This window comes from Diabrotica virgifera, chromosome 6, assembly GCF_917563875.1.
Source record: "Diabrotica virgifera virgifera chromosome 6, PGI_DIABVI_V3a".
NCBI lineage: Eukaryota > Metazoa > Arthropoda > Insecta > Coleoptera > Chrysomelidae > Diabrotica > Diabrotica virgifera.
This window is the reverse complement of record NC_065448.1, coordinates 134,127,541-134,143,388: the sequence shown is the minus strand read 5'-3', so window position 1 is coordinate 134,143,388 and position 15,848 is coordinate 134,127,541. Positions and strand designations below refer to the sequence as shown.

The following is a 15,848-nucleotide window of genomic DNA, read 5'->3' as shown; positions in this document are numbered from 1 at the left end:
CGTGGAAGTACTATTTTAAAGTCGCCGAAATAGTACAGCCGATATATTATTCGACGCACCTTCCGGTTTTATATCTCGATATCTCAACGATCAGGGGAAGTACAGAAACCAACTTACGTCTGCTTTATAGATTTTGAGAAGGCGTTTGATAGAGTTCAACATGATGGGGTGTTTGAATATCTAGAAATGATTGGAATAGATGATAAAGATCTGAGACTTTTACAACATTTATATTGGAATCAAGAAGCTTCTATTCTGGTAGACGGCAAAGAAACAGACAAAATTTGCATTCAAAGAGGTGTCAGACAGGGTTGTGTGCTATCCCCAACTTTGTTTAACGTTTACTCAGAAACAATTTTTAACGAAGCCTTGGAAGGGCATTGTGGAGTTCGAATCAGGGGAGAAAATATTAAAAACATCAGATATGCAGATGACACCGCGATCATGACTGAAAGTATCGAAGATCTTCAATTCCTTATAGATGGAGTCACTAGAGAATGCTCTAATAACGGACTTTGTTGCATAAATGCAACAAAGACTAAGGCACTTGTGGTTAGTAAACAAGACGTCGGCCATATGTAACTAATTGTAAGTATTGAACCGATAACAAAAGTTAACCATTTAAAATACCGGAATGGGACGTTTCGATGCCGCCGGTTCATCGCCGGCCGTTTCGATGCCGCCGGTTCATCGCCAGTCCATTTCATCGCCGTCATATCTCGCATTTCCTAGAATTCCTAATTAATACTAAAAATAACTAATAATTGTAACTGTCGAAAATTCGGAAATATATCAGATAGCGATTAATTGACTGGCGATGAATCGGCCGGCATCGGCATCGAACTGGCGGCATCGAAACGGCGGCGATGAAACGTCCTAGACCCTTCAAATACCTAGGATGTTGGATAAACGAGACGAATTAAAACTCGTATAGAAATTGCAAGAGGGGCATTTATGAAACTTATATCTATTCTGAAAAATTCTCAGCTGAATTTACAACTAAAATGTTATGTGCATCCAGAGGCGGCTTTACCTATTGTGCAGGGTGTGCGGTGCACACGGGCGCCGGGCTGTTGGGGGCGCCGAGCGCCAAAGAGCGGGTACTTTACTTTGTTTCAACATAAAATATGCTTTAAAACGAATAATGAAACATTACATTGGCACTTAAGCGCGACCTATAGATTGCCACCCGCCCGGCTGTCCGTCCAACGGACGGGAATCAATCGTTTGCTTCGTTTGAAGACTAACCGACAATGATTCCGAAATCGGTTGTGGAACCATAAAGGTCAAATTGCTTGGGACTTTCCGGGCATTTTCAAAGGCGTTTGTACACGTGTCGCGGGGTATTACCTATTAGATATCGCAATTACTAAGTTTGACGAACACTTCGAAATTTTAAAGCAAAATAATGACACTTTTTCTTTCCTTCAAAAATTAACACACTGGAAGGATTTAGAGCTAGATACAAAAAGAGCATATTGTTCTAATTTGGAAAATAAATTGTGTCATGTTGGCTCTTCAGACGTAGATAGGTTTGAGCTCTTTAATGAAATATAATTACTATTACCAATGTTTATTGATCATTCTACACACCCTCGGATATTTTAAATTACTTGGATACAAATAAATTACTTTCAGTGTTCCCAAATTTGTTCACTGCTCTTAGAATTTATCTCACATTGCCAGTGACAGTAGCAGTAGCTCACAGTGAAAGATCATTTTCTAAATTAAAAATAATTAAATTAAAGTCGATTGACAAATTTATCACTAGTAAGTTGTGAACATGAAATTAAAATTGAAGTGATATTATTCAAGATTTGGCTACTACAAACGCACGAATAGTATCTTTTTTATAATTATAGTTGTAGTATGTGTGTTCTGTAATAATTCGTTAATTATTATTATTTTTTAAATAATCACAAAGTTGATCTGTTTTTCATTTAACCAATTCCTTCCTAAAAGTACTATTTACTCGTGTACCTAAACCTGTCAAAATTCCTCAATAAATTTTCAACCTTCCCTCATAGATAAAAAAGTTCCTTTTTAATTAAATATTTTTAACAGATTTGAGTAGGTTGTTCGGACACCGTGAATCCCTATTGGCTCCCGACATCATTTAATATTGCACTATTTGCATCTAGATTTTTGTTTCCATTATAAGCGTACCTAATACCCTCTAATACCCTATGTACTAGTACTAGGTAGGTACCTATCCGACTTTTCCATTTTGACTGCGCGTCTACCAAAGGGCGCCAGGGCATCGGCTGCACACGGGCGCTACATGGGCTAGAGCCGCCTCTGTGTGCATCCTGTATTACTATATGGATGTGAAATCTGGATCATGAAGGTTAAAATGATGAACAAATTAGAAGCCTTCGAGGTGTAGTCATATGGTTGGGTTCAACGCATTTTGTCCAATACCAAATATTCAGAATTAATATCCGATATTGAACAGTAAATTTTTATCACCCCGTACATCACACGAACCAATTTGTTTTCATATTTAAACATGTGCGGGATATTTCATTTGTTTAATTATTGTTGCAATTTATAAACAATATTTTGGCAATGGACATAATTTTAGCTGACTAATTAAAAACCTTTGTTATTTTTGGCGTATGGGCTATGACCCAATTCATGTTGCCAACAAGAGATAATACATTTTAGAATCATTCTCAAGAATCACTTCAATCAGGCCAGGGTGCCTTTAACTTCATTCCTTCATATACATTCAATATGTAGCAAATAGAGTCTTCAACTAAATCGCGTACAAGCCATATCAGTACTCAACGTTCTCCCGGGGTAACTACCCTAGTGTCTGTCGTTACAAATAAATTCTCTAAAGTGCTATTGGTGTTTCAATAATCTGAAGAGCATCCTCCACTGAGCCACGAAGATTAGACACATTTCAAACAGGGAAGTCTTAAACAGAGTAGGTCAAGGCGAAGGTGTCTTAATGAAGGTAATAAAAAAAGAGGAGAAAACTTGAAGATCTGGTGCATAAAATGAGAGGAAGCAGATATAGTACATTCTTTCACGGTTTTTGCTCTAAATTTTAAAGAACCGCTTGGATTGACATGAAATTTGGCATACGTATAGCTTACATGTCAAAGAAAAAAGTGATATTCTGCCGATGTGTGCTTTTTCCTTGGGGGTGACTTTCACCCCCTCTTGTGGGTGAAAAAATATATGTCCAAAATAAGTCCGGAAATGGGTAAACTGACTAATTTTAAGTAACTTTTGTTCTATAGAGCTTTTTCGCCAAGTCAACACTTTTCGAATTATGTACGAGTGAATATGTTCATTTTTCAACAAAATAACCACATTTTTAGACGGTTTTTCGCAAATAACTCAGAAAGTAAGTATTTTGTCGAAAAAACGTTCTCAGCAAAAATGTAGCCTATAAAAAAGTAAAAAAAAATAGTGTACGCGTTAAGTCTCTGGACCTCGTAGAACCAAAGTTCTAGCCAATGAAAAATAGATTCAGATTTACCAAATTTCAAATATAATATTTCGACGTGAAATATCCAAAAAATTAAGCACTTTTTGGGGAAAACCAATTTTAACTTTTTTAAAGTGGTTAAAAAAAGCTTTATTTCTGTTTTTACAAAAAGTTTCTAGCATTAAATTTAAGCAAGTTACGCTCAAAATAAAGTTGGTCCCTTTTGTTTTGGCAAAAAAAATCAGGAAGACCACCCCCTAATTCCCAACTTAAATGAAATTAATCGTTACCGCTCAACAAATTATTTTACTTATGTTGTGTTTATATGATCTGTAAGTTTCATCGATTCAAAGTGCTTATTTTTGAAACAAAATGGTTTCAAATTATAATTTTAAAAAAATTTAATTTTGAAAAATATGCTTTTTTTCAAAATAACTTAAAAATTGTTAGAGATACCAAAAATATCGAAAAACAAAAAAAGTCAGCATTGCTTTTCTGAATATCATGTATTTTTTTGTTTTTCTGTTAGACAAAAATTGATTAAGATTTGGTGTTTCTAAATTTGCATACATTCGTGATCCGTGACTCGTTCAGCCCCTTTTAACTACAGCACTTTAAATAATAAGGACTTTGAACCGATGAAACTGATAGATTATATAAACAATATATACACGAGTCAAGAAACTTGTAAAGTCGTAACGATTAAGTTCATTTAAGATACTAATTAGGGGGTGATTTTCTCGATTTTTTTACCAAAACAAAAAGGGACTAACTTTATTTTGAGCGTAACTTGTTTACTTTTTATGCTTTTGATGCTAGAATGTTTTTTATAAAATAAAAATGAAGCTTTTTTAAACACTTTAAATAAGTTGTAATGAGTTTTCCCCGAGACCGGTCCTGGTAAAGAGACAGTGAGGTTGATTTAAATCCGCTCCGCAAAAAAACTTCAAATACTGAAACTTTGCGAGCAGAAAAATCACCAAATTATTTGCAAAGTGTAAATAAGTGAGTTAAGAAATTTACAGTGTAAATTTAAAAAGAATATTGAAAGTAAGATCCATACATTATTAATCTAACCTAGTTTTAATAAAATTATATTTTAACTACTAACAGTAAAATAATTACAGTCATAGTCAAGTTTTTTGGCACTGATAAGAAGTCAAGGTCCTATGGGTGGACTAGCCGAAGCTGCTTTCAGCAGTGGTAATTACTAATAAATTGATTTAATTATAATTAAGGGACTTCGGTATCTATCTATCGAAAAATACAGAGTCGGCTTTCTGAACGAAAACAAGAAGATATTGAAGAATAAGAAGATATTGAAGAATAAGAAGATATCGAAGAATAAGAAGATATTGAAGATAAGAAGAAGACATTGTTGATAAATCTAATTTATTCAAGTGAACATTAATTGTTGATATAAATAAATAAATAAGATATTAAATGGTATTTAAATAGTTTTATAATTAAAGTAAAAAAAAATTGAATAATATATAAATATTTTGTAATTAAAGTAAAAAATTTAATTAATTTGATTTAATCAAGTAGGTTTTAATTTGATTTAATATTTGTATTTATAAATACATACCTACTTTAATAATTTGAATAGGAAGAAAGATGGCGGATGGTAATGATAGCATTAATGAGGACGGTAAAAGAAAAAGCAAAGAGGAGCCAGATATATTTAGCAGGAGTAGAAAAGTGAACCGAACACCAGATATGTCGAAACCATCAACGAATGAAACCAGCAGCCAGAACGAAATGATGGAACTAATGAGACAATTAGCAAGCGATAACAAAAAGAAAAACAAGGACCTGGAAGATATAAAAAATACAATGGGTAATATGATTGAGGAACTAAAAGAAATTAGGAAGGAAAATAATGAATACAAATTGCAAATGAAAGAAATAATAAGAGAAAATGAAAATCTAAAGAAAGAAATGGCTACGATGAAACAAAAAATAGATAAAATAGAAATAACCTTGGAAGCATGTCAGAAAGAAAAGAAGAAAAATAACCTAATAATGAGAGGCTTACCACTAGACACAATAGGAACAGAGCAAATAGAGAACTTCATAGAAGCAAAAATGGGAGTAAAATCAGAAATAAATAGGGTACAAAAGATAAATGAAACAATGTGTGTTATAGAATGTAAAAAATTCGAAGATAAAATGAAAATACTGAAAGCCAAGGGTAAACTAATGAGCTATAAACAACATAGAGTATATATAGAATGTGACCTAACATTAAAAGAGATAGAAATACAAAGAAACCTTAGGAAGATAGCAGCAGAGGAAAAGACTAATGGGAAAAGGACAAAAATTGGATATGGATTCATAATTATTGAAGACATTAAGTGGAAATGGAACCAAAAAACAAGCCGGATAGAAAAAGTAACATACAATACAGAACCAACTTGTTCAAAAAACTAGCTGTAGAAAACACAATGATGGACCGAGAAACAAAACAGGCAAAGAACAGGGACATGACCAGATTTAAAGATAATAACACAAACGTAAGGAAAAACAAATTGAAGTACAACCTAAACATAGAAAAGAACAGAACAATTCTGAAAATGGCATCATGGAATGTAAGAGGTATAAATGGGAAAGAAATAGAACTGGGGGAAGAAATTAGAGATAAGAACATTGAAATAGTAGCTATAACAGAGACAAAGAAAAAAGGAAGAGGATCAATAATATTAGAAAACGGAATGTTACTAATATACAGTGGAGTGGAAGAAACGAAGAGAGCTCAGGCAGGAGTAGCGTGCCTGATTAAGAAGGATAGTATAAACAAAGTAAAAAATTGGATATATTACAACGAACGTATACTAAGAGTAGACATATATATGGATACAGAGGAAACCAATACAAACCTAATCATATGCTATGGACCAGATGAAGACGCAACAAAAAACGAAAAGAATGAGTTCTGGGACAAATTACAAGAAGTGATAAATGATTGTACAGAGAAAATGGTGATCACAGGAGACATGAACAGTAGAGTGGGGAAAGAAGCAGAAAAATGGAACAATGTCATCGGACCGTATGGGGAGGAAAAAATAAACAAAAATGGAAAATTACTACTTGAATTCTGTCTAGACAATAACCTGGTGATTATGAACACACACTTCCAACATAAAAGGATACACAAGATCACAAGAGAAGTCAAATCAAGAGACGAACAATCAATTATAGACTATACTATAGTGCAAAAAACAGAGAAGAACTGGATAAGAGACGTAAGGGTGAAAAGGAGTTATGAAATTGGTAGTGACCACTATCTACTAGAAACCACATTCAAAAGCAAAAGAAAAGAAATAAAAAGAAATGAGAACATAAACAGAGAACACAAAGAAATAATAAAAATTTATAAACTAAGGGAAGAAACAACGAAAATAAGATACACAGAAGGGCTAGAGAAAGAAATAGACAATGAACATATAATAACAGAAACAATAGAAGAAGAATGGGGAAAATTTAAAAATGCGATGATAAAAACAGCTAAATCAATATGTGGAACCACAAGAAATAACAACAGAGGGAAACGAACGTCTTGGTGGAACGATGAAGTGAAAAGAGAAATAAAAGAAAAGAAGAAATTATGGAAAGAATACATACAAGACAAAACACAACAAAAATATGAAAATTATAAGAGAAAAAGAACAAAAGTTAAAGAGATAGTTAGGAAAGAGAAAAAGAAAAGTTGGGAAAAATTTGGAGAAAAAATGGAAGAAAACAGCACAGAAAACGTAAAATTATTTTATAGAACACTGAAAAACCTAAGAAGCAACAAAGAAACGAAACTGAAACAAATAATGAACAAGGAAGGAATAATAATAAATGACGATAAAACAATAATGGAAAGATGGAGGGAACATTTCCAGCTGTTACTGAATGGAAATCAAGTGAACACAATGGAGAAGGAAAGCCACATAAAGAGAGTATCCATAAGAAACACGGAAAATCCAGAAATTATAGAAAAAGAAGAACTAGAAGAAGCAATAAGAAAGATAAAGATTGGAAAAGCACCAGGAAGCGATGAAGTAGCACCAGAAATGATGAAATATATAGGAATAAAAGCAAAAGAAAAATTGTTATACATATATAACCTAATATGGAAGAGAAAAGTAATACCCAGAGAATGGACAAATGCAGTAATTATACCTATATACAAAAAAGGAAACACAAGAGACTGTAAGAACTATAGAGGTATATCACTACTATGTGTAGCAGCAAAAGTATACGAAACCATAATAGAAAGGAAAATCAGAAAAGAAATAGAACATAAATTAGAGGACGTACAAAGTGGATTCAGGAAAGGACACAACACACAAGACCATATATTTACCATGCAACAAGTAATAGAAAAAGCATTAAAGAAAAATAGAGAAATATACCTGAGCTTTATAGACATGGAAAAAGCCTTCGACTCAGTCAAAAGAAAAGATATATGGGAAAGCCTAAAGAAGAAGGAAGTAAGCGAAGAACTGATAGAAGCAACAAAGAGTATATACATGAAAACAACAAATACAGTAAGAATGTTAAATATACAGTCAGAACCATTTGAAACAACTCAAGGAGTTAGACAAGGGGGAAGTCTCAGCCCAGTGCTATTCATAAATGTAATAGATGAGATAGTGAAAGAATGTAAGATAACTTTCAAGAAATACTGCATCGGTTGGAACAGAATGCAAATGATAAACGCTGAGATGTGTATATTTGCAGACGACATAGTACTAATTGCGGAAACAGCAGAAAAACTGAAATACAACTTAGAGAAATGGAACCTAGAAGCAAGCAAATACAACTTAAACGTAAACAAAGAGAAGACTCAGATAATGAAAATATCAAGGAAACAAGGGACGGAAGATCAAATAGAAATAATGATAGACCAACATCAATTAATACAGACAAATTCATACAAATACTTAGGAACAGTAATCAACAACAAAGGAGACATAGAGGACGATCTTAACAACAGAATGGAAAACACAGGAAAACTATTCCAAGCACTAAATAGAGGATTCCTTAATAACAAAGAAATATCAACAAAGACCAAGATGACAATATACAAAACAATATATAGACCTACGGTGACATATGGAGCAGAAAATTGGATATTAAACAAAAGACACCAGAGCAGAATACAGGCAGCAGAGATGAAATACCTCAGGAGAACGATAGGAGTAAAAAGAACAGATAGAATCAGAAATGAAGAAATAAGAGAAAGACTCAAAATCAAGCCGATACTCGACTCAATCAAGAAGAAAAAATTGGCATGGTTCGGACATCTAACCCGGATGGACAATGATAGACAAGTGAAAAGAGTGTGGGAAGCCAAACCAATAGGTAAGAATAGAAGAGGAAGGCCCATCAAAGAATGGAACAGTGACATTTCGCAGATACTGCAGAGTAAGGGTAAGACTTGGCAGGAAGCAACACAGATGGCATCCAATAGGAAGGAATGGAGAATGTTCGTTAAGAGCTAGGACAATTCAGAAGATTGTAAAATATTGTAATTTATTGAATTGTAATTTAATGAATTGTATTATAAATGGCCCTACACCGAAAGGTACTAATGGGTCTACTGATTAAGTAAGTAAGTAAGAGTTTTCCCCGAAATGTGCTTCATTTTTGGTTATTTCACGTTAAAGTATTCCATTTGAAATTTGACGAATATGAACCTACATATTTTTCATTAGCTATAACTCTGCTTCTACTAGGTATAGAGACGTGATATACCATTTTTTTTTTTAATTTTTACAGGCTATATTTTTGCTAAGAATATTTTTTCGACAAAATACTTACTATTTGAGTTATTTGCGAAAAACCGTCTAAAAGCGTGGTTATATTTTGTTGAAAAAATGATCATATTCACTTCCAAATAACTCGAAAAGTATTGACCTAGTGAAAAACTCTATAGAACAAAAGTTACTTAAAATTAGCCAGTTTATCCATTTTCTGACTTACTTTGGACGAATATTTTTTCACTCCCAAGAGGGCGTGAAAACCACCCCCAGGGCAAAAACACATATCGGCACAATATCACTTTTTTTCTTTGACTTGTTAGCTATGTGTATGCCAAATTTCATGTCAATCCAAGCGGTTCTTTAAAATTTAGAGGTTTTGCAATATTTTACCGTTAAAGAACGGACTAATACAGGATACTACAGTTATTAATCAACGGAAAGATCGACGGAAAAAGTGGAATTGGTAGGAAGAAATATTCATGGCTCCGAAACCTTCGTTAATGGACTAGTTTATCAGCAGATAAATTATTACATGCCGCACAAGATTGAGAACTATACCGGCAAATTGTCATGGAAGCTACCCACGCCTGAAATATTCACATGGTAGTCGTAAAAATTGTAATATTAGTCCAGAGAAATAAGGTTTTTCTCGTGACACATCCCCCTCCAGGCCGAAACCAAATTTTTTGAGTAGTATGGACATCTATATTATTAACCTATATGTTTCCTGCAGCCGATTTTGATGATATACATAGTTATAAACAAATGAAGATCGAAAAACGGTAAATTATCGCTTTTTTCGTCTATTACCAAAAAGTTAAGCACTTTAAAGAAATTTGAGAGTAAGAAACTCATAAATCGTATAAAAAACATCAATATGGCATTCGCTGAATATGTCCAACCTTATTGGTTGCTTAGAAAATTGCAAAATAAATCATAAATATTGAGTTTTTATAAATATTCGTAACTTAGGTAAAAATTAACTTAGAATCTTCTTATTACACGGAATGCCGAGACTTCTTGTACTTAAATTATATTTTAAATTTCAAAGCAATTGGTCAAATAGTTTAAAAGTTATTTAATTTATTTTTCCCAAATTCATTTTTTTTGCAACACTATAAGTCAGAAAATTATGAGGTTACAATAATACTTCTGACAGTTTATGAAAGAAGAACATTTATACTATTACCTGAATTAAAAATAAATGACAAAAAATAATTTTAAACAGTGTAAAATTATTTTACAAAAACATGTCCATTCTTTGCTTACTTATAAACAATTAGAATAACTTTTTAACCGTTACCCTTAGAAAAATTATTTTTTCATATTTAGAAAGACTGAATTTTTATACACATTTAGAAAGAAAAACAACTGTTCTAGGACATTTAGGGACAAAGTTAGCCCCCCCCATTTTTATAATTCACATGTTTTTGCAAAATTATTTTGCAATATCTATAATTATTTTTTGTCATTTTTTTTAAATTAAATTAATACTGTAAATTTTCTTCTTTCATAAACTATCCAAAATATTACTGTAACTTCATCATTTTCTGACTTACAGTGTTGCAAAAAAAATTAATTTTGGATAAACAAATTAAATAACTTTTAAACTATTTGACCAATTGCTTTGGAATTTAGGGTATAATTTAAGCACCATAAGTCTCAGCATTCCATGTAATAAGAAGATTCTAAGTTAATTTTTACATAAGTTATGAATATTTATAAAAACTCAAAATTTATGATTTATTTGGCAATTTTCTAAGTAACCAATAAGGATAGACATATTCAGCGAACGCCATATTGAAGTTTTTTATACGGTTTATGAGTTTATTACTCTCAAATTTGTTTAAAATACTTAACTTTTTGGTTATAGACGAAAAAAGCGAAAATTTACCGTTTTTTGATCTTCATTTGTTTATAACTATGTATATCATCAAAATCGGCTGCAGGAAACATATAGGTTATTATTGTAGATGACCATATTACTCGAAAAATTTGGTTTCAGCCTGGAGGGGGATGTGTCACCAACACGATATTTTTTTCCTTATTTCTCTGAACTATATATCAATCGACGCGTATCGACTTTTAGTCCAGAAAGCATCCGCTTGGAAAAATATTCTAATTCGGATTTTTTGCACAATCTTACTCAAAAAGGACTCCTTTTAACAAATTTGCATGTTGCCAGGACCAAAAGTTGGTCAAAATTTTTTTTAAACGTTTTTTTTTGTTTTTTTCCTAAAATTATTTGTTTTGCATGGAACTAATTTTTTTTAGGTTTTTTGAATCATTCCAAATAGAAAAGGTCTTTAGTGACTTTTCTCTAAAGTTGATATTTTTTGACATATAAGCGATTAAAAATTGAAAAATTGCGAAATCGGTCATTTTTAACCCTCAAAAACTATGTAAAAAACTGAAAATTTGAATGTTGCCTAAGTAGGTAGATATTCTTTAAACATCGATTGATGAAATCCCGAAGAGTTTTTTGCAATACAATATAAAAAATTCCTTTGTTTTTTAATTGCCAATCAAGCGTGCGCGACACTATTTTCCACCGTTGCATGTGTATGCAGTGTGGTGCAAATGAAAGGAATAAATTCGTTACTTCGTAGACCGGCAATTTTAAAGAAAAATCCCGAAACAGGTTGATTTTTATTTTTAAGTTATAATATTGCGACATATATGGTATACTAGTGACGTCATCCATCTGGGCGTGATGACGTAATCGATGATTTTTTTAAATGAGAATAGGGGTCGTGTGCTAGCTCATTTGAAAGGTTCTTTAATTATCTATTCAGTAATATAAACATTTACATAATTATTTGTACAGGGTGTCCAATAATTTATTTTTTTTGTCAATTTTCCAAATGATTTAATTTAATAAATTATATAAATGTATAAATAATTATGTACATGTTTATATTACTGAATAGAGAATTGAAGAACCTTTCAAATGAGTCAGCACACGACCCATATTCTCATTTAAAAAAATCATCGATTACGTCATCACGCCCAGATTGATGACATCACTAGTATACTATATATGCCACAATATCATAACTTAAAAATAAAAACCGACCTGTTTTGGGATTTTCCTTAAAGTCGCCGGTTTACGAAATAACGAATTTATTCCTTTCATTTGCACCATACTGTATACACATGCAACGGTGGAAAATAGTGTCGCGCACGCTTGATTGGCAATTAAAAAACAAAGGAGTTTTTGATATGTATTGCAAAAAACTCTTCGGGATTTCATGAATCGATGTTTAAAGAATATCTACCTACCTTGGCAACATTCAAATTTTCAGTTTTTCACATAGTTTTTGAGGTTTAAAAACGGCCGATTTCGCAATTTTTCAATTTTTAATCGCTTATATGTCAAAAACTATCAACTTTAGAGAAAAGTCACTAAAGACCTTTTCTGTTTGGAATGATCCAAAAAACCTAAAAAAAAATTGTTCCATGCAAAAAAAATAATTTTAGGAAAAAAACAAAAAAAACGTTTAAAAAATTTTTGACCAACATTTTGGTCCTGGCAACATGCAAATTTGTTAAGAGGGGTCCTTTTTGAGTAAGATTGTGCAAAAAATCCGAATTAGAATATTTTTCCTAGCGGATGCGCAGTGGCTTTCTGGACTATTTTTAGTTCCGGTTTTGATGTAATTTTCTACTAAACAGTTTTGACCAGAAGTTTGGCAAAAATTATTCAAAAATAGTGAAATCGTATATCAATCGACGCAAGTTTACACAGAGAGCTCAAATATCGACTTCTGATTCTACTCGAAACCTAGGACTAACGGTCCAATTGCTTGTTTTTGTATTTTTTTTATAAATAACGATATAAAAAATTGTAACTTTTAATTATAATATCTTTTTAGTAACATTATATGGATCAGCGTGGCATATATCAAAATCTCAAATAGTCAGCACTTATCAAGCTTTTTCCCAAGAAAAGCTTACAGCTGACATCGGAGTGTATGTAGGATTAAATCATGTAAATATAACTTTACAAGGTAAGTTTCAACCCTATTTTCGACTATTTCATGCGTTATTAGTTTATAATTTTCTTCTTATTCAAATAGTTGGGTTAAGTGTACAACTTTTCCAAGAAATACAGTTTAGGTTAAAAATGCACAACTAACTAGAGTAATATCTTATGATAAAAGTTTCACCAAATTATTTTACGAAAGGAGACTAACATAAGCAATAAACAGCAACCGAATAATAGCGGATGATGATAGAGTTGAGGAGAGCCGTTAAAAATAAAAACGAATAGCTATTCTAAGCGCTGCGAAGGAAACTATCGGCAAAAAGACAATAAATAGAAATAAGAAGTTTTACAATAAAACGTCATGGTTCTGTAAGGAAGTATGTAAAAGAAAAATGCGATAGAAAGAAAATAGTGTATCTGAAATACGTGAATAATAAGACACCATATTCATATGAAAACTGTAAGAGAATTCAAGACAAAATGACAAGGCTTGCGAAGTGGAAGATCATGTACAGAAGCATGAATGTAATTCACACTAGAATACAATCCTCTGTTTCCTGTGTTCCTTTGATTGACTTGATTGATTAAAAAAAGCCTTTAACAGAGTAAGGATAAATTATGTTTTTCATCATTTATGCAGCAGACAAATACTATTAGATATCATTAAATCAATCGAGTATATACAAGGAAAACAAAATACATGCTAGAATATAATATAGACAACTGATAGATTGAGCTTTTTCAATCGGTTGGTGATTATGCATTTTGTAAGTCAACCGATGGCTAATAACTCTTAAAAGCAGTTTGTACTCTTGACTAAGCAACGATATAGGTTTACATTTCTTTAGGTCACATTTGTCCCCTTTTTTGTGTAAGAGCATTACTAGACCCTCATTCCAGTCTTTAGGAATTTTGATATTATGAAGACACCTATTAAATATTTCTGTTAGTGTAGGAATTCCTACTTTCTTGCTTTTTTCAAAAAGCTTGGCAAATATACCATCGCGTCTTGGAGGTGTATTATTTTTTAGCTTCTATAAAGCTCTTTATATTTCCAATCTCTGTATTATTGGCAGTACTTACCTCTAATTCCACCTGTTCTACTTACATCTGTTTTTTATTCTTTTTTTAAGATTTCTTTTGTCGATCTATTAAGCTCGCTTTGCGAGCTGTATGAGGTTTTGTAGAAGGCTTCCATTCTTCAATCTATATGCTATTTATATTTTAAATTAAAAACATTGAACTATCCAGCTTAATTCTTGAGGAGTATATTTTTTATATTGGAATATTTGTTGGAGACCATATCATTTTGAATGACCTTTTAACTTTAAAACTATATTTTGTAAAGGTTTAGTTATTTTTTGAAAAAAAACCATATTATAAACTTATTGATTTTTTTTATATTTTAATTTTTAATTGAAAGTAGGTATATGTATTGCGAATCTGATTTTTTTTTGTACAAAAAGTTCAACGTAATATTTCTATCTATTTATAATAAGTACTTTTTGTATTTTTTTATATAAGAACTATATATCTTATTAATAATTTTATTACTTTCAATAAAATGAGTTACGATGACTTTTAAATTATTTACTTCATTACTACAAACGTGATAGGATAATAATTGATCTACAATTAGTTTTAAGTTTCACATATCTTCCATGCTTAAAAATTTCGTAACAGGTAATTGGTAATAGGTATAGTCTAAGAGCTAGCAACGTTTTCGAGAAAGTATTTCAAGACAGCTGATTCTTTAATATATTGTTCGCTATGCTTCCTCGAACACCTTACACCGTCCATCAGGCTGTTGATGCAGGTTGCGTTCATTACTGTGCAGCACACCTGTACTGGTAAATACAAAATCAGGGTGATTGATTAGTGTGATAAAGCTTAGTAGATCCTCTATAGTAGATAATGGATAGCGATAAAAGTTATTAACAAAACTTGTAGCCAACTTTGAGCTTCACATTTCAAAATTAGTTAGAATGTTACAGGGTGTTCGATAAAATAGTGGCAGACCCAAATTTTGTTTTTTTAAATGGAACACCCTATATTTTATTTTATATTCGAAATCTCCTTAACTTCAGCATCACAAAAATATAAAGGTTTGTTATGTTATACAGGGTATTTACAAAGTTATAACCAATGTTCTATGAAATTCGTAATAAGTTCAGCTCCCTGTATAAATAAAAATAAGCACAACATCAATTGTTTATTGGTGCAATATTTTTTTTTTATTGTCAAAATTTATAAAAATGGTTGACACCTAATTAATAACTTGCTCTGAAAAATGAAGATATCTCGAACACTAACAAATTTAGACATAGGGAATATTATACAAAAATTAAAGTACGGTAATGGTACTTTTCGACAGTGATATAAAATACAGGGTGTTCCATTTAAAAATTCTGAGAAAAGAACGTACTTGCGTTTTGACTCACCCTGTATTCGATATAAAGAAAATTAGCAATATCAACAATTCTTAAACATTTTTACAATCAACAAAAAAATATGGCACCAATAAACCATTGCTGTTGTGCTTATTTGTATTTATACACTCTACAGGGAGCTGAACTTGTTACGATTTTTATAGAAAATCGGTTATAACTTTATAAAAGCCCTATATAACATAACAAACCTTTATATTTTTGTGATGGGGAAG

The 15,848-nt window shown here is 31.7% G+C and overlaps 1 protein-coding gene across 3 annotated transcripts in view; it reads left to right on the top strand.

Annotated features, from left to right (window-relative positions):
* LOC114334656 (dual oxidase maturation factor 1) overlaps nucleotides 1-15,848 on the top strand; it is a 436,984-nt gene that overhangs the window by 355,461 nt on the left and 65,675 nt on the right. For all 3 annotated transcript variants that reach the window (XM_028284749.2, XM_028284748.1, XM_050652869.1), the window contains exon 4: nucleotides 13,074-13,208. In XM_028284749.2, coding sequence (XP_028140550.1) covers nucleotides 13,074-13,208 — 135 coding nt within the window. The remainder of the gene's footprint in view (nucleotides 1-13,073; nucleotides 13,209-15,848) is intronic.